The following is an 18,354-nucleotide window of genomic DNA, read 5'->3' as shown; positions in this document are numbered from 1 at the left end:
GGAGGTAGTGATGGAGTGAGAGAGGAGAAGAAGCAAGAGGGAAAAGGAGAGGAGGGGAGTGTGAAGACAGCAGCCACTGCTGAGAAAGAGGGAGGTAGTGGGGGAGTGAAAAAGGAGAAGGCTAGTGGGAAGAGAAGAGAGTGTAGAGGTAGAGATGGACAGGCGGGGGTAGATAACAGAGCAAGAGACAGCTTTGATGCAGAGATAATGTAGCTACAGAGAGGTCAGGGAAGGCTGTGATAAAGGCCAAATGTCAATCAACTGCCGCCCATGAAGTAACCAAGGGAAGCACAGGGAACAAAGGCACCAATGAGACAAGAAGCAGTACAATTCAATCAGAATCGACCAATAGGAGTCCATTAACCACCTCTGACCTCCCTAACCGGCAGGCCACAGAGGTACTTTCAGAGGTAGCTGAGGAGAGAGTCAGGTTAGACACACAGATGGTCAGACCTAACAAAGGAGAGGCAGAGGAAAGCAAAATGGATAAAGGGAGAAAAACAGAGGGAAAGAGTTCTGATGTACAGCTGTGTCCATCAGAGGGGGGTGAGCAATACCAAGCCTGGGGTCTCGACTGGAAATATCGATCCCTCCGCCAAGTCCAAGCGTAAACACAAGAAAAATAAGTGAAACATACACAGGCATTGATATGATCATGACATATCATGTGGTGATTCTCATAATTCAATTCAGCGTCATAATTGGTGGTATACACACAAGACAAGCAGACATTGTGTCCAACAAATACAAATTTTATTTATTATTTGTACACAAAGAGTAGAAAGCAGCCAGTAACCCACTCGTTATTAAAAAGCCTTTCTTTCTCAAACGTTTTATACAGATTAAAAACCAACGGGGAGGACAGCAATAGGGAGGAATGTCAGTACAGTACACAATTAAATAAATAAATGACAGACACATTAGTCATAAACAAATCGACAAGTAATGAGGCGTAGTAACGTTGATTAAAAAAGACAGACCTCGGATCGGCAGTAAAATAGAAATGACGAGTCTGTGTTTTGCGGTGGTGGGGCGTCTGTCTGTTTGGTAGGATAGGCTAGTGTATGTTGTCATAGCTCTGATTAACCCTGAGGTTAAGTGATTAATGGCCCTGCCGTGTTAGAGAACACCAACAACCCTCGCTGTGTCTCGTAACGATGCCAAATGCACAGACCTCAGGGTGCACAGAAGGTCTCGCCATTAGGAATAATGAGAGTGCTCAATAACGGGTTGACCCACTATATATAGCAGGGGCACAGCCATACCCGTTGGCCATGTCCTCTAAACTGTGTCTGTCTCGATCTGTCTCCGGCGACTAGCACTTCTACTCAATCACGCCGAAGATGGTCGGACTGGTTTCCAGCATGAGGTCGCGCTACGGGGAGCCCGGGACACCACTTGTAGAGCTCCACAGTGGTTCTATCTAGAACATTAGACGCCTCAGATGGATAATCACATGACTACAGAGAGACGTGACGTGGGCAGTATAACATAGTGTTCTTACAGAGGCTTCACTTTGATGGGCTACAACCAAGTCTCATTACAAAGACAGTATGGACTTCTGGGAGTTAGAGTAAGAGGGGTACAGTGAAGAGCTACAGTTCTGCTGCACTTCTACCAGAAGAATACATATAGTTATGTCAGTCTGCCAAACTACCTGCTACAGTGGTGTAATCATTCATTCCACCTACTCTCTCCTACCACCACTTTTGTCCAAAACACACAACCCATTTACAGTGCCTTCAGAAAGTATTCATACCCCTTGACTTATTCCACATTTTGTTGTGTTACAGCCTGAATTAAAAAAGGATTACATTATATATATTTTTTCTGACCCATCTACTCACAATACCCCATAATGACAAAGTGAAAACATGTTTTTAGAAATGTTAGCAAATGTATTGAAAATGAAATACAGAAATATCTTATTTACATAAATATTCACACCGCTGAGTCAATACATGTTAGAATCACCTTTGGCAGTGATTACAGCTTTGAGTCTTTCTGGGTAAGTCTCTAAGACTATACCCATAACATGATCCAGCCACAACCAAGCTTGAAAGTATGAAGTGGGGCTCAGTGATGTGTTGTGTTGGATTTGCCCCAAACACAACGCTTCGTATTCAGGACATACATTTTTTGCAGTTTTACTTTAGTGCCTTATTGCAAACAGGTTGCATGTTTTGGAATATTTTTATTCTGTACAGGCTTCCTTCTTTTCACTCTGTCATTTAGGTTAGTATTGTGGAGTAACTACAATGTTATTGAGCCATCCTCAGTTTTCACCTATCACAGACAATAAACTCTGTAACTGTTTTAAAGTCACCATTGGCCTAATGGTGAAATCCCTGAGCGGTTTCCTTCCTCTCCGGCAATTGAGTTAGGAAGGACGCCTGTATCTTTGTAGTGACTGGGTGTATTGATACACCATCCAAAGTGTAATTAATAACTTCACCATGCTCAAAAGAATATTCATTGCCTACTTTTTAAAATGTTTACCCATCTACCATTAGGTGCCCTTCTTTGCGAGGCATTGGAAAACCTCCCTGGTCTTTGTGGTTGAATCTGTGTTTGAAATTCACTGCTCGACTGTGGGACCTTACAGATAATTTTTTGTTTGGGGTACAGAGATGAGGTAGTCATTCCAAATTCTGGTTAAACACTACTATTGCACATGGAGTGAGTCCATGCAACTTATTATGTGACTTGTTAAGCACATTTTTACTCCTGAACTTATTTAGGCTTGCCATAACAAAGGGGTTGAATACTTATTGACTCAAGACATTTACGCTTTTCATTTTTAATTAATTTGTAAACATTTCTAAATAAAAAATAATTCCACTTTGACATTATGGGGTATTGTGTGTAGGCCAGTGACACAAAATCTCAATCTATTTTAAATGAAGGCTGTAACACAACACAATGTGGAAAAAGGCAAGGGTGAATACTCTCTGAAGGCACATACTGTAGGTCTACATGACATATGGTTTCCAGGCCTAATCGCTGTAGTTCATTATTTCACAGAGAGAGAGCGTTGTGATGCATTCACAGCTGAATATATTCAGAGCCACAACTGTGTTCAGGGGGCTCATCAATGTGTAATGAGATGTGTGTTTACATTTTAAAAACATGAAAGAAGTTTCCAAAAAGTAAACATTATTTGAGTTGCGTGTTTTTTTCATTCGAGCACTTCTTTGTTCCTGGATCCTGTTAAGAAGGAATGCCGGTGCACGTCAGCCCTTGGCAAAGGTAGAACAGATGTCAATGATAAAAACTATCTATGCCAGTTAAACACTAAACACTGGCAGGCATTGTTCAGCAGGGGTGGTTAAGGAGGGATCGGGGGATAAGGGGGCTGAGGTATGGAAACGAGGCGCCCTCACTTCCCCATATGGTTATTATCATTTCCATTATGAATGGCGCCCCACCTTGCCGACTCGCAACCTGTATAGTGTACAGTTCCCTAGCAACGGCAGCAAAACAAACAGACAGCCGCGGCCGAACTCGATGATGTCAAATGTGAACGCTGGCGCCTGGAGGGGATAAAGTCTAACGAATACCGGGATAGGATTCAAACTGAAATCTGTTCTTGGCAATAAGGTCAGAATGTTCTCCCAATGAATATAAACTATTCACATCATGGCTCCCTGCGACTGTGGGTGTAATAACTTTAGGGAAGTGGTACCTCATAAAAAACAGAGCATCTGTCCTCTTTTCTTCTAGCAAACCGCTCGCCTCCTGTCTGTGTCCGCCTCTTTCTGGAGATTTGCTGTGGCAAGCACATCAAAGTGGATCGCTCCTCTCCACTCAGCCCAGGAGCGCTAAACAGACTATTTTCCTCTCAGATCTCCCCTCCTCAGAACCTCCCTTCCACTTCTCTTTCACATTCTCACCATCCTCCCTCCACCCCGCCAAAGCCCTATTTGACCCCAGCCTTTTTATTTAGTCTCTCAGGTGCTAGGCCGCTCTAGCGCTGTCAATTCCCACTGTCTTCCCTGTCCTTACTCATAAAGGCTCTCTGATGCCTCCAATGCAAAATGCCACAGAACCCAGACCCCTAAACAGAGCTAGCATCTGACGTTGAATGACATCCACATCCACCCACAACACCCCACTGATGCAATTTCCTCCTCTGATTGTGAAAACACTGAGAGAATAAAAAAGGCCTTTTGTGAGCCAGTACTTTAACATCTGATACACAAATGGACACAAGCATGAAAAGAGAAAAGAAGAGAGGGAAAGAGGGAGAAAGAGGGAGGAGAGAGAGAAGAGAGAGAGAGAGAGCGCCAGGGCCAACTCCATTTAATAATGTTTGAGGCAGCAACGTGAAACACACGTATTGGTGCGTGTTGGGCTCTGTCTGGGTTTAAGGCAAATAGACTGTGCTCTGTCTGGAGTGTCATGTGATCCTGGTGTGATGGTAGCCCAGCCTCGAGCTCCTACTATCCTAGGCATGTGTGTACCCCTGAAAGGTTTAAGCAATATGGTGAACATTCCACCCAGCAGAGGGAAAAGTGAAGTTATTAGCATATTGCTTATCTGATCATTTCAGATGAAGTGCCATGTGTAAGGGGCTAGGGGTTGATTTGAAATTGGGCCGCAGTGTGGAGGAGGTGGTGCCCCTCCCTAGCCCCCTTAGTGTCCTTAGAGGAGGGGGGGAGCCTAGCAGCTCTGGACGCAGCGGAAGCTAGAGCCCATAGTCGAGGGCCTGGCGTTTAACACTAGACGCTTTCTCAGCTAAACACACTGAGCCACGGTACAAATTGGCGTTGTCTCGAGACTCTTCTCCTGAACAGAGAGACGCAAAATCACAGCCCATCTTCACTGATTTCTTTTCGCAAAAGTTTGTGGATGTGAGTGTAAGCGTATGTGCGTTTGTAGGTGTTTATAGTTGTGTATTCCTATGTGATATGAATGTCGATATGAATCTGAGTGAGTATGAGTATGTGTGTTAGTACAGCATGAGAGCTCATCTGAAACAACGTGTGTCTGCGTGCGTGTGATATGTGCACTCACTGTGACAGAGAGATGGGAGCCACGCGAGAGAGACGACAGGCATCTCAGTTTGGGAAGATTAGAGGAACTGTGTGCACAGAAGCAGCGCTGCCTGCGCTGGCGGGCACTTTGGCTGTCTTAAATAAATCATAGGGTTTTACTGATGATGTGTCAGTCCCACAGAGTCAATAAGCTTGTTGTGGGTCCCGCTGGCTCCCCGGCAATCTGCTCTGCTTTGCTCTGGGTACGCCTGCCCCAGCCGCCTGAGCACAGCCGCATGAAACGCAGCCAGCCTGGCCCAAATCAAGTCAATGCTGGTGCGCATGATCGCCCCGTAAAAAAAAGGAAGCTTGAAACGCATTAGAAAACAGGAAAAACACAAACGCACCCAGTTACTGGACAGAACAAACATGATGGAAATCCTCAGTCCTTTTTGTGGAAGGTCCTTGTGCTGTATGGATATAAAGCGTCACACCTTCGGACGACTACGCAGACGCTGGATAGCACAGTGTCTTGGCTGGGATGCTAGCATTAGCCAGTAGCGGATTAGCTAGATAAAACGGTTTCTGCATGGCTGGGCTGCTAACGTTAGCCGTTAGCTTCCTTAGCCTCCTTAGCTGGTTAACACAGTGTCTGGCTGCACCGCTAACATTAGGCATTAGCCATAGCTTGTTAGCATAGTGTGTGGCCCGGCCTGGACGTTAGCATTAGCCGTTAGCCTTTGGTTCCCACATGGGTGGTTAGTGCACAGAGGTCCAGGGGGAGGGAGGGGTCAGCTCTGGGTTAGCTGCTGTATGGGTCAAGGACCTGGTGCACTCTCTGTCCCTCTGATGGCAGCTATATGGGGCACGGGCCATCAGGCATCCCATCAGGATTCACTCTGCACTCCAAGCCCCGCCCTGGGTTAGATGAGTGATGTGGTTCCTGGAAGAGGAGAGAGGGGGAAAAGTGGCAAATAAGGGTCAAAATTAATTTTTTGAACATGCTGAATGGCCAATACTCAATGTGGGTCTTCACCAGGCTAATGGGCCTTGATCAGGCTAGTAAATTGTACATACCCTGCTTCTATCTGCTGGAAGTAGACACACTACCTTGATGTGCACAAGTAAATGGTTGTGTTTGTGGCGTGTCTGTCTCAGGTCTGTAGGGTCAGAGAGAGACTCACCAGGTTCTGAAGGGAAGACGTTTCTCAGCTGCTCTATGACCTCCTGCAGCTGCTGCACTGTGTCCTGTTCATGATCCTCATCTCCATCTCCTGTCACATACAGCATCACATGGAGAGAGCGACAAAATAACACTTGATCATCTCATTCTGTCTGAACCAATGTTGTTATGGCCCACTAAATGAACGAAACAATGTTATTCAGTCAATAATCCAGTAGGAATCACTTGGAACTTGCAACCTACCAGTGGGACCTGACCTAGCCTGGTTGCCTTCTCTGTTCAGCTTTTGCATTCCACTCCATGGCAAGGAGTGGAATGTTAGCTAAAAAGACTGGTACCCAGACTAGACCGGACCTGATATTTGGGAACATTTGACTTAGTAGCTCACCTGCTGCCTCTGTGTCTGTAGTCTCTCTACTGGGTCCGTCCCCCTGATGGCCTCCCCCTGACACCGGAGACGATAGGGATGAAGGTTCCGACCCGTTGGCCTCCGAATCATCTTTGGGCTGGTGGAAAGTAAATAGTGTCATCAATCCCAACAAAATTCCCATCGACAGCTACTTCAGAAAACCACAAACGTTATTGGAATGTGTTGGGTGGGGTTGAAGGATACAGTAAACATGTAGACGCACTAAATAAGTCAAAGTGTTCCAGTGAAACTGAAGGCTGCGTTGGCTGGGGATTCAGACCTAGCTCTACGATGAAAAAAGGAAGACCTACTTTCTACAGAGATGAAAACAGAGCGGTTGACACTGACAGTTGACTACCCACTCCCGCTCCACCACTTCATATTGGAACAATAGACTGACTGAAATAAAACATTTACGTGCATGAATATTTCTTAAGAAGAGATTGACAGACTGGCATTATATGGTTGGGAGGTTAATAGAAGTGGAGAGAAAGTTCAAATCTACAACTTTAGAATGTTTGGTATTCAGTCCCTCTTTTCCCAATCCCATTCCCCTCTTTCCACTAAATGAACCATCTCTCTAGTCTCTTTTACAATCTCCTCTCTATATTCCCAATTTCAAAGTCTTTTCACCTGAGGAAATGCCTTTCTGTCACTCTCTCTTTCTCTTTCTCCCTCTACTGCAGCAGTACAAATTAGCTTTTATTCCTTTCTCTACCTCTCTCTATTCCCCATATTCTCCTACAGCAGTGTGATATTTTCTCTCAGTCCATCCATTCTCTTTGTTCCCCTTTCTGGCTTCCTTTTATCATTCTGCATCTTAATCCCTCTTGAGTCAATCCCACCCTTTCTTTCTCTCCTTACCGTAGGTATCCCCCTCCCTTCCTGTCTCTGTACCTGCAGTTTTAAGCCCTCATAGTTTCTTTGTATTTAATAGTTGTTCTCTACCCCATCCCTCCCTCTCCTCTTTTCCAAGCCATCTTTTTTCTTTCTTTCCCTCCTCTTTCTTTCCACTTTCCTTTCCCCTTTCTCCCTTCCTACCTGCAGCAGTAACTCTCGGAGTCTGTGCAGCTGGGACTCCAGCTGTTTGTTGTGATCCTCCAGGATCTGCATGCGTGTCTCCAGGCGAGTCTTGTGCTGCCGGAGGACCCTCGCCTCGGCCAGGAGCTCCTCGTCCTGCTGGCCCTCCGCGGGCGATCCCGGACCCCCCTCGCCTCCCTCCGTCAGCTGGGGTGCCGCCGCCGCCTCCTCATGCCTCCACTTCAGCCGCCGCCACTCCCCCTGCAGCACCCTGGAGAACAGGAGAGAGGACAGAGACATCAGCAGACAGCATTTTAAAGAGCTGGGAGTTTTCATTGACACACACACTGTCGTCGGATGTGGCAGGGCTTGCAAACTATTACGGACTACAAAGGGAAATGCGAGCCTACCAGATGAGCTAAACACCTTTTATGCTCGCCTCGAGGCAAGCAACACTGAAGCATGCATGAGAGCAGCAGCTGTTCCAGACGACTGTGTGATCACGCTCTCCGTAGCCGACGAGAGCAAGACCTTTAAACAGGTCAACATTCACAAGGCCGCAGGGCCAGACGGATTACCAGGGCGTGTACTCAGAGCATTTGCGGACCAACTGGCAAGTGTCTTCACTGACATTTTCAACCTCTTCAACCGCCCCTGACCGAATCTGTAATACCCACATGTTTCAAGCAGACCACCATAGTCCCTGTGCCCAAGAATGCGAAGGTAACCTGCCTAAATGACTACCGCCCCGTAGCACTCACGTCGGTAGCCATGAAGTGCTTTAAAAGGCTGGTTATTGCTCACATCAACACCATCATTCCGGAAACCCTAGACCCACTCCAATTCGCATACTGCCCCAACAGATCCACAGATGACGCAATCTCATCCACACGCCACACTGCCCTTTCCCACCTGGACAAAAGGAACACCTATGTGAGAATGCTGTTAATTGACGACAGCTCAGCGTTCAACACCATAGTGCCCACAAAGCTCATCACTAAGCTAAGGACCCTAGGACTAAACACCTCCCTCTGCAACTGGATCCTGGACTTCCTGACAGGCCGCCCCCAGGTGGTAAGGGTAGTTAACAACACATCTGCCACTCTGATCCCCTCAGGGGTGCAGGCTTAGTCCCCTCCCTGTTCACCCACTGCCAGGTCCCCTCCCTGTACTCCCTGTTCACCCACGACTGTGTGGCCAAGCATAACTCCAACACCATCATTAAGTTTGCTGACGACATAACAGTGGTAGGCCTGATCACAGACAACGATGAGACAGCCTATATGAAGGAGGTCAGAGACCTGGTCAGTTTCCTGCCATCCAGGACCCATATACTAGGCGGTGTCAGAGGAAGGCCCAAAAAATTGTCAAAGACTCCAGTCACCCAAGTCATAGACTGTTCTCTCTGCTACTGCATGGCAAGCGGTACCAGAGTTCCAAGTCTAGGTCCAAAAGGCAACAACAGCTTCTACACCCAAGCTATACGACCGCTGAACAATTAATCAAATGGCCACCCTGACTATTTACATAGACACCCCCCCCCCTTTGTTTTTACACTGCAGTTACTCGCTGTTTATTATCTATGCATAGTCACTTTACCCCAACATACATGTACAAACTACTTCGACTAACCTCTACCCCCGCACATTGACTCAGTACCGGAACCCCATGTAAATAGCCTCGTAATTGTTATGTATTTTTATTGTGTTACTTTATATTTTTTACTTTAGTTTATTTAGTAAATATTTTCTTAACTCTATTTCTTGAACTGCATTGTTGGTTAAGGGCTGTAAGTAAGCATTTCACGGTAAGGTCTACACCTGTTGTATTCGGCGCATGTGACAAATACAATTTGATTTGATTGGTCCACAATAGGCTATGATAGTAAATGGTGTGAGCTGTCTCTAAGCGCCGTAGTGCATATAATTCAGTCAAACTTTAAATTCTACTGTACATTTCTAACAGATAATTAATTTCAATGTGCTTTACAAATAAAATAATTTAAGGAAATAAAGATAACACAAAATATTTTCGAAATAAATATACATTTAAGATAGACAAGAATAAATTTTAAGAGACAAATTCAAAAAGTAAAACATTAGTAAAATAACAGTGGACATGAAAATACAGCAATAAAGGGATACATAAATATAGAAGGTACTATGGCTGAGACAACTAAAAGCACCATGGGTAAAAGTGCACCTAAAAAGGAATGTTTTAAGCTTTTTCTTAAAAAGGTCTACAGTTTCTGAGGCCCTCAGATCCTCTGGCAGGCTGTTCCAAAGGCCAGCATCATAGGGACTAAAGGCAGGGCCGGTTCCAGGCATAAGCGACATAAGCGGTCGCTTAGGGCCCCCGACCCAAAGCATTAACAATTTTTAGGAACCCAGTCGGGATCTCAACTTACTATTGAGAGTAAGAATAGTAGAATACACCAGGTGCACCAAAATGTGGTTGTTCATCATTTGTTGTTCTCTTGTCATGTCTGCCACTGACAGTTACTCAACTAGCCATGTCAGCTACAATTGTTAGATTGGTACTTAGTCTAGCCAGCTATCTAAACTTCTAGTAATCATGACCGAATACCGACTGTGTATGTAGGGCACATGCCCAGGGGCCCTGACCTCCAGGGGGCCCCCATTGATTTTGTTAGTCATTCTCACTAAAATTATATTAAAATCAAATCAAAATGTATTTGTCACATGCACCGAATACAACAGGTGTAGACCTTACCGTCAAATGCTTACTTAAAAGCCCTTAACCAACAATGCAGTTAAGAAAATATTTACTAAATAAACTAAAGAAAAAAAGACAATAAAAAGTAACACAATAAAATAACAATAACGATATAGTCCGGGTGGCCATTTTATTAATTGTTCAGCAGTCTTAAGGCTTGGGGGTAGAAGCTGTTAAGGAGCCTTTTGGACCTAGACTTGGCGCTCCGGTATCGCTTGCCTTGCGGTAACAGAGAGAACAGTCTATGACTTGGGTGACTGGAGTCTTTGACAATTTTTAGGGCCTTCCTCTGACACCGCCTAGTATATAAGTCCTGGATGGCAGGAAGCTTGGCCCCAGTGATGTACTGGGCCGTACGCACTACCCTCTGTAGCGCCTTACGGTCGGATGTCGAACAGTTGCCATACCAGGCGGTGATGCAACCGGTCAGGATGCTCTCGATGGTGCAGCTGTATAACTTTTTGAGGATCTGGGGACCCATGCCAAATCTTTTCAGTCTCCTGAGGGGGAAAAGGCGTTGTTGTGTCCTCTTTACGACTTTCTTGGTGTGTTTGGACCATGGTAGTTTGTTGGTGATGTGGACACCAAGGAACTTGAAACTCTCGACACGCTCCACTACAGCCCCGTCGAGGTTAATGGGGGCCTGTTCGGCCCTCCTTTTCCTCTAGTCCACGATCAGCTCCTTTGTCTTGCTCACACTAAGGGAGTGGTTGTTGTCTCTGACCTCCTCCCTATAGGCTGTCTCATCGTTGTCTGTGATCAGGCTTACCACTGTTGTGTCGTCAGCAAACTTAATGATGGTGATGGAGTCGTGCTTGGTCACGCAGTCGTAGGTGAACAGGGAGTACAGGAGGGGACTAAGCATGCACCCCTGAGGGGCCCAAGAGTTGAGGATCAGCGTGGCAGATGTGTTGTTACCTACCCTTACCACCTGGGAGCTTTGTGGGCACTATGGTGTTGAACGCTGAGCTGTAGTCAATGAACAGCATTCTCACATACAGTGCCTTCGGAAAGTATTCAGACCCCTTGACTTTTTCCACATTTTGTTACGTTACAGCCTTATACTAAAATTGATTACATAAAACATTTTCCTCAGCAATCTACACACAATACCCCATAATGACAAAGCGAAAACAGGTTTTTAGAAATGTTTGCAAGTGTATTACAAATAAAAAACAGAAATACCTTATTTGCATAAGTATTCAGACCCTTTGCTATGAGACATGTAATTGAGCACAGGTGCATCCTGTTTCCATTGATCAGTCTTGAGATGTTTGTACAACTTGATTGGAGTCCACCTGTGGTAAATTCAATTGATTGGACATGATTTGGAAAGGCACACACTTGTCTATATAAGGTCCCACAGTTGACAGTGCATGTCAGAAGAAAAACCAAGCCATGAGGTCAAAGGAATTGTCTGTAGCGCTCCGAGACAGGATTGTGTCTGGGGCACAGATCTGGGGAAGGGTACCAAAACATTTCTGCAGCATTGAAGGTCCCCAAGAACACAGTGGCCTCCATCATTCTTAAATGGAAGAAGTTTGGAATCACCAAGACTCTTCCTAGGGCTGGCCGCCCGGCCAAACTGAGCAATCGGGGGAGAAGGGCCTTGGTCAGGGAGGTGACCAAGAACTCGATGGTCACTCTGACAGAGCTCTAGAGTACCTCTGTGGAGATGGGAAAACCTTCCAGAAGGACAACCATCTCTGCAGCACTCCACCAATCAGGCCTTTATGGTAGAGTGGCCAGACGGAAGCCAGTCCTCAGTAAAAGGCACATGACTGCCCGCTTGGAATTTGCCAAAAGGCACCTAAAGGACTCTCAGACCATGAGAAACAAGATTCTCTGGTCTGATGAAACCACAATTGAACTCTTTGGCCTGAATGCCAAGCGTTACGTCTGGAGGAAACCTGGCACCATCCCTACGGTGAAGCATAGTAGTGGCAGCATCATGCGGTGGGGATGTTTTTCAGTGGCAGGGTCTAGGAGACTAGTCAGAATCGAGGCAAAGATTAACGGAGTAAAGTACAGAGCTCAGGACCTCAGACTGGGGAGAAGGTTCACCTTCCAACAAGACAATTACCTTAAGCACACAGCCAAGACAACACAGGAGTACCTTCGGGACAAGTCTCTGAATGTCCTTGAGTGGATGAGCCAGAATCCGGACTTGAACCCGATCAAACATCTCTGGAGAGACCTGAAAATAGCTGTGCAGCGACGCTCCCCATCCAAGCTGACAGAGCTTGAGAGGATCTGCAGAGAAGAATGGGAGAAAGTCCCCAAATACAGGTGTGCCAAGCTTGTAGCGTCATACCAAAGAAGATTCAAGGCTGTAATCTCTGCCAAAGGTGCTTCAACAAAGTACTGAGTAAAGGGTCTGAATACTTATGTAAATGTGGTATTTCAGTTATTTATTTTTTGATAAATTAACAACAATTTCTAAAAAACGGTTTTTGCTTCGTCATTATGGGGTATTGTGTGTAGATTGATGAGGGAAAAAAACAATGTAATTAATTTTAGAATAAGGCTGTAACCTAACAAAATGTGGAAAAAGTCAAGGGGTCTGAATACTTTCTGAATTCACTGTAGGTGTTCCTTTTGTCCAGTTGGGAAAGGGCAGTGTGGAGTGCGATTGAGATTGCGTCATCTGTGGATCTGTTGGGCCGGTATGCGAATTGGAGTGGGTCTAGGGCTTTTGGGATGATGGTGTTGCTGTGAGTTATGACCAGCCTTTCAAAGCACTTCATGGCTTCCAACGTGAGTGCTACGGGGCGGTAGTCATTTAGGCATGTTACCTCCGCTTTCTTGGGCACAGGGACTATGATGGTCTGCTTGAATCATGTAGGTATTGGCATAACATGGCATAAGTCATTACAAAATATGTCGAATTGCAGGAAATTAGCTTTACAATTGCAAAAATGTATCTCCACCCCATGGCAAAATGGGTAGAATTGCAGGAAATTAACTTTGAAACAAAACTATTTCTCTCCACTGTCAAGAGGCTACTAAAATGTTTTGCAGCAAGGTGGCAAACTATTAAGTGCACTACTGTTGTCCAGAGCACTACGTGTGGCAGGTAGCCGAGCGGTTAAGAGGGTTGGGCCAGTAACCAAAAGGTTGCTGGTTTGAATCCCTGAACCCACTAAGTGAATAATCTTGAGCAAGGCACTTAACCCTAATTGCTCCTGTATGTCAGCGTCTGCTAAAATGTGAAATGTAGGTGTGGGGGCCCACCAACCAAATATTGCTTAGGGCTGACTAAAGGCATCATCAACAAATGTTTTGGAACAACTAAAACACCAGTTCCAGAGGATTTAAGGGACTGACCGGGCACATTACCTAAAAGCATATGAGACATGTATTCAGGTGCAAGACCACGTAGTGCTTAAAAAATTAATAAAGACATTTTAAAATCAACTTTAAAACTATCAGGCAACCAATGCAGGGACTTTAAAATAGATGTGTGCAGTCTTAGCACACGTGCTGCTGCATTCTCAATTAATTGGGAGTTGGCCAATATTTTTCTTGGGAAGATCAGACAGGAGACCATCGCAGTAATCAAGCCTGGTAGTAATAAAAACATGCATTAGTCTCTCAGTGTTGGCCTGGCAGAGAAACTGACGCACTTTGGCAATATTAGGTATATGATAAAATCAACGTTTATTGGTCGCATACACAGTTTTGATAAAAGCTGATTTGGTCACATTTCGGAGGTGGGCCTCAAAATGTAGGTCAGTGTCTAAAATCACACCTAGGTGTTTAGCGAAGTGGGTTGTGTCTAATGTTCACTGTCTGTGTGCTGATCATGCGAACTGACTAGTGACATAGTCAGGAAAAACTCCTATTGCTCTAAACATAATATACACTGTATGAAAACAGAAATGTAATCGAGTTGAACTGTTGGTCAGGATTAACTCGTATTTAACATTTACATTTTACATTTTAGTCATTTAGCAGACGCTCTTATCCAGAGCGACTTACAGTTAGTGAACATAAAGACGAATCCTGTGCATGCATTGCTTACTACAGCTCATAGTTAATTTCTCTCTGTATGGAAACAGAATGCCTGTCTCTATAAAATTTCACACAGACAATAAAGATCACTTTTCTGAGCAGCAGAATTGTGTGCGGGAATATTTTTATTCTCACGTCCTTGACAATTTTCACAGTGCAAAGAAAGTTGAGGCCTGGGATGATGATACTTCCCGAGTGGCGCAGTGGTCTAAGGCACTGCATCAAAGTGCTAGCTGTGCCACTAGAGATCCTGGTTCGAATCCAGGCTCTGTTGTAGCCGGCCGCGACCGGGAGACCCATGGGGCGGCGCACAATTGGCCCAGCGTCGTCCAGGGTAGGGGAGGGAATGGCCGGCAGGGATGTAGCTCAGTTGGTAGAGCATGGTGTTTGCAACGCCAGGGTTGTGGGTTCGATTCCCACGGGGGGCCAGTATGAAAAATAAAATAATAATGTATGCACTTACTAACTGTAAGTCGCTCTGGATATGAGCATCTGCTAAATTACTAAAATGTAATGATATTAATTCTACCACATATTCATAAGATACACACTCATGACTTTCAAAATGAGTCTGATTTTGGTCGACAGGCCCAGATTCCGACATATAACTTGGGGTCCTATAGGCCAATTACAATAAAGTAGGACAACTGCTATTCAGTTAGTGCTAAATGAGGAGCACACAGGATGGTCTTCATCATAATAAGGGGAATACTATAACTGGGTTAAGGTTTCAGACACCCAAGGGCTGTCTGTATACATGTTATTAATCTAGCTTTGTTAACCTATTATTCATAAATGACAAACAGAGAGCAAACAAATGTGTGTGTGTGCTTGTGTGTGTGCTTGTGTGTGTGCGCGTGGCTGTGCGTGTGTGTTGGCCCAAAGGTCAGGGGCACGTAGAAAAGACAAACTAGAATAAATCAGATGAATCATACCTTTTAATGTTGCCTCTGGTATCAAATTAAGTGGATGGGAAAAGCATTATTCTCTCTCATTTCAACTTTTACTTCAAGGTCTTAAGGGTACTTAAGTAACACAAAATCCTATCTGGGCACGAGAATCCAATTTGATGTGTTCCAAAGCCCTTTTTCTCCCATTACACTCATGCATCATACAGTAGTATAATATATTCACTATACAATCACCCTAACAATGGTGGTCCATAGATAAGGATATCTAGGGAATGTGCCAACTGTTTTAGATTTTGGATCCTAGACATGCTAAATTAATTTTCAACGAAGAATTGGATCTTGTTTTAATCTGAATTCTTTGATTGATTATTTGATTGGATCTGCTGCTTCTTTAACAGGTGCACGATGTAGTCTGCATTATGATAATAATAATAATAATAATAATAATAATAATAATAATAATAATAATAATAATAATAATAATAATAATAATAATAATAATGGTTTACATTCACATAGTGGTCTCAAAGCACTTTACATTTCCTGGTGGAACTCACCTAATCCACTACCAATGTGTAGTTCTCACATTGGGTGCCAGAAGCATAGGATGATTGATTAGGATGGCCATGGTAGTGACCCTGTAAGGTTGTAAGACCTAAATCTTCTAAGTCCTACAGGTTCTATGACCAAAAGGTTCTAAGACCTAAAGGTTCTAAGCCCTAAATGTTCTAAGGCCAAAAAGTTCTAAGTCCTACAGGTTCTAAGACAAAAAGGTTCTACACCTTGAAGGTTCTAATGCCAACATGTTCTATGTTCTAAAAGTTCTAAGACCAAAAGATTATACACCTTAAAGGTTCTAAGACCAAAAGGTTCTAAGTCCTAAAGGTTCTAAGACAAACGGTTTCTAAGACCAAAAGGGCTCTATTCTCTCACCGGTTCTCGTTCTCCAGGCGGGCCAGCGTTCTCTGCAGTTCGTCCTTGTCCTGACAGTCCAGGTGGGCCAGCAGCATCTGCTGTCCGCTAGGGGAGTCCTGCTCCAGGGCGCCGAGGCTGGAGTGACGCAGGAGGTACTGATCTTCATCCCTGAGTCCCCCACATAACACAGCACAGGAGACACTCAGCACACTGAGCCACAACACTGCCACCAGCAGCACAGCACAGCAAACAGCCACAGCACAGCACAGGACAGTGTACAGCCACAAACAAGACAGCACAGGACAGGACAGAGCAGCACAGACAGCACAGCAGCACAGACAGCACAGCAAATGCAAAGTGCAACAGACACATTGTTATGGTGGAGCAGTACTGACACAGAACGGCACAGGCACACAGACAGCAACAGACACACAGACAGCAACAGCAGCACAGGCAGGATAGACGCACATCAGCTCAAACACATACAGTCTTAAATTCTGTATTCAAGTATAGACAGACATGCAGCAATAAAGGGCACAGCCAGACATACTGCAGCACTGGGTAGCAAGCTAACAGAGTGACATAAGAACGAGGAGACTCAGCACACACAAAGAGCAGCAGTAGAGACAGGAGACAGAGACATACAGCGAGACAGGAGAGAGACAGAGAGAGAGACAGAGACAGAGACAGAGACAGAGAGACAGAGAAGGAGACAGAGAGACAGAGAGAGAGAGTGACAAAGAGACAGAGACAGAGAGAGAGACAGAGAGACATAGACAGAGAGAGAGAGACAGAGACAGAGACAGGAGACAAAGACAGGAGAGAGAGACAGAGAGACAGAGACAAAGACAGAGAGACAGAGAGAAAGAGACAGAGAGAGAGACAGAGAGAGACAGCGACAGAGACACAGAGAGACAGAGACAGACAGAGACAGAGAGACAGAGACAGAAAGAGAAAGACAGAGACAGAGAGAGAGAGACAGGGACAGGAGAGAGAGACAGAGAGACAGAGACAAAGACATGAGACAGGAGAGAGAGACAGAGAGACAGAGAGAGACAAGAGACAAGAGACAAGAGACAGAGAGACAGAGACAGAGACAGAGCAGTAGCCCTACTGACAAGAACAAAGTACAGAAACACTTGGAACACACATAGCCACAGTGGCACAGAGATAAACCAGACACTCAGAGCAAATAGCTTGCAGACAACAGCACACTGAACAACTATACCAACAGCCATGTTGACACATCAAATAGGCAGCTTCACACACCATGCCATTGCCCTCCCCATCTCTCAAATACACACGTGCACATACACACACACACATACACAGACATGAACGCACACACTGACACACACACACAGACATGAATGCACCCACACATACTGTATACACAGGAATGAATACACACACACACTGATGTGGACATACACCCACACAAACACACGTAAACACAAGCACAAACACTCCCTAGCTCTCTTTCTCTCGACATGAAAAACACACACAGTGAACCCTTTGATGGAGGCCACTACACTTCAGTGGTAAAATTCATTTTGTTATAGCAGTGAGTGCTCATAATGAAAACGCACACACTCACACACACACACACACACGCCTCACCCCCAAAACACTCTCTGTCTCAGCCAAAGCCTTTGATCAGGGCCAACACCTCAGTGCCCAGGCCCTTTCATAAATTAAGTCGGTTTATATAATTCCTTAGTGAGGGGCTCACCTTATTGACTCCACCATTCACGTCAAAGCTACCCCCCTCCTTTTCACTCAGCCAGCCTCTGGCTCTTAACATCATGTTCTGTGGTATTTCAATGGGCCTCCCTCCCTCCCTCCCTCCCTCCCTCCCTCCCTCCCTCCCTCCCTCCCTCCCTCCCGTGCAGCAGCCCTTTGTATTTAGTCAAAATCACAAAGACTGTTATATGATGAAGGGGGAGTGTGTGCACTGCTATGGCCATGGGTCATTTTCATTAACTTGGTGATTATTTGATGTGATTGACCAGCCTTTCCTGAATGTGTGTGTGCACACTCGTGGTATACACACAGGCATACACATTCCAACACCCTCCCTCAGACATATAAACACACACACTTGGCTGTAATGAAAGGGTTCAGTGTGTGGGGGAGGTGATAGTGTACTCACAGACTCTCATCAGGCGACAGGCTATCCGTGAAGAAGGA

The 18,354-nt window shown here is 45.2% G+C and overlaps 1 protein-coding gene across 1 annotated transcript in view; it reads right to left on the bottom strand.

The window, feature by feature from the left end:
* Window positions 1-5,899: 5,899 nt before the first annotated feature.
* Window positions 5,900-18,354, bottom strand: part of LOC311104607 (dystrophin-related protein 2-like) — a gene marked incomplete at both ends in the record, with an annotated part of 79,062 nt that continues 66,607 nt past the window's right edge. Inside the window, 6 exons of the mRNA XM_084146475.1 lie at window positions 5,900-5,919; window positions 6,161-6,250; window positions 6,548-6,665; window positions 7,610-7,859; window positions 16,183-16,332; window positions 18,317-18,354. The exon at window positions 18,317-18,354 is cut by the window's right edge and continues 28 nt beyond it. Coding sequence (XP_084002601.1) covers window positions 5,900-5,919; window positions 6,161-6,250; window positions 6,548-6,665; window positions 7,610-7,859; window positions 16,183-16,332; window positions 18,317-18,354 — 666 coding nt within the window. The remainder of the gene's footprint in view (window positions 5,920-6,160; window positions 6,251-6,547; window positions 6,666-7,609; window positions 7,860-16,182; window positions 16,333-18,316) is intronic.

The sequence above is a fragment of the Coregonus lavaretus genome (genome assembly GCF_964263955.1).
Source record: "Coregonus lavaretus genome assembly, chromosome: 29".
In the NCBI taxonomy this organism is placed as follows: Eukaryota; Metazoa; Chordata; class Actinopteri; order Salmoniformes; family Salmonidae; genus Coregonus; species Coregonus lavaretus.
Note: the sequence above shows the minus strand (reverse complement) of the source record. Positions and strands in the feature narration are given on the sequence as shown.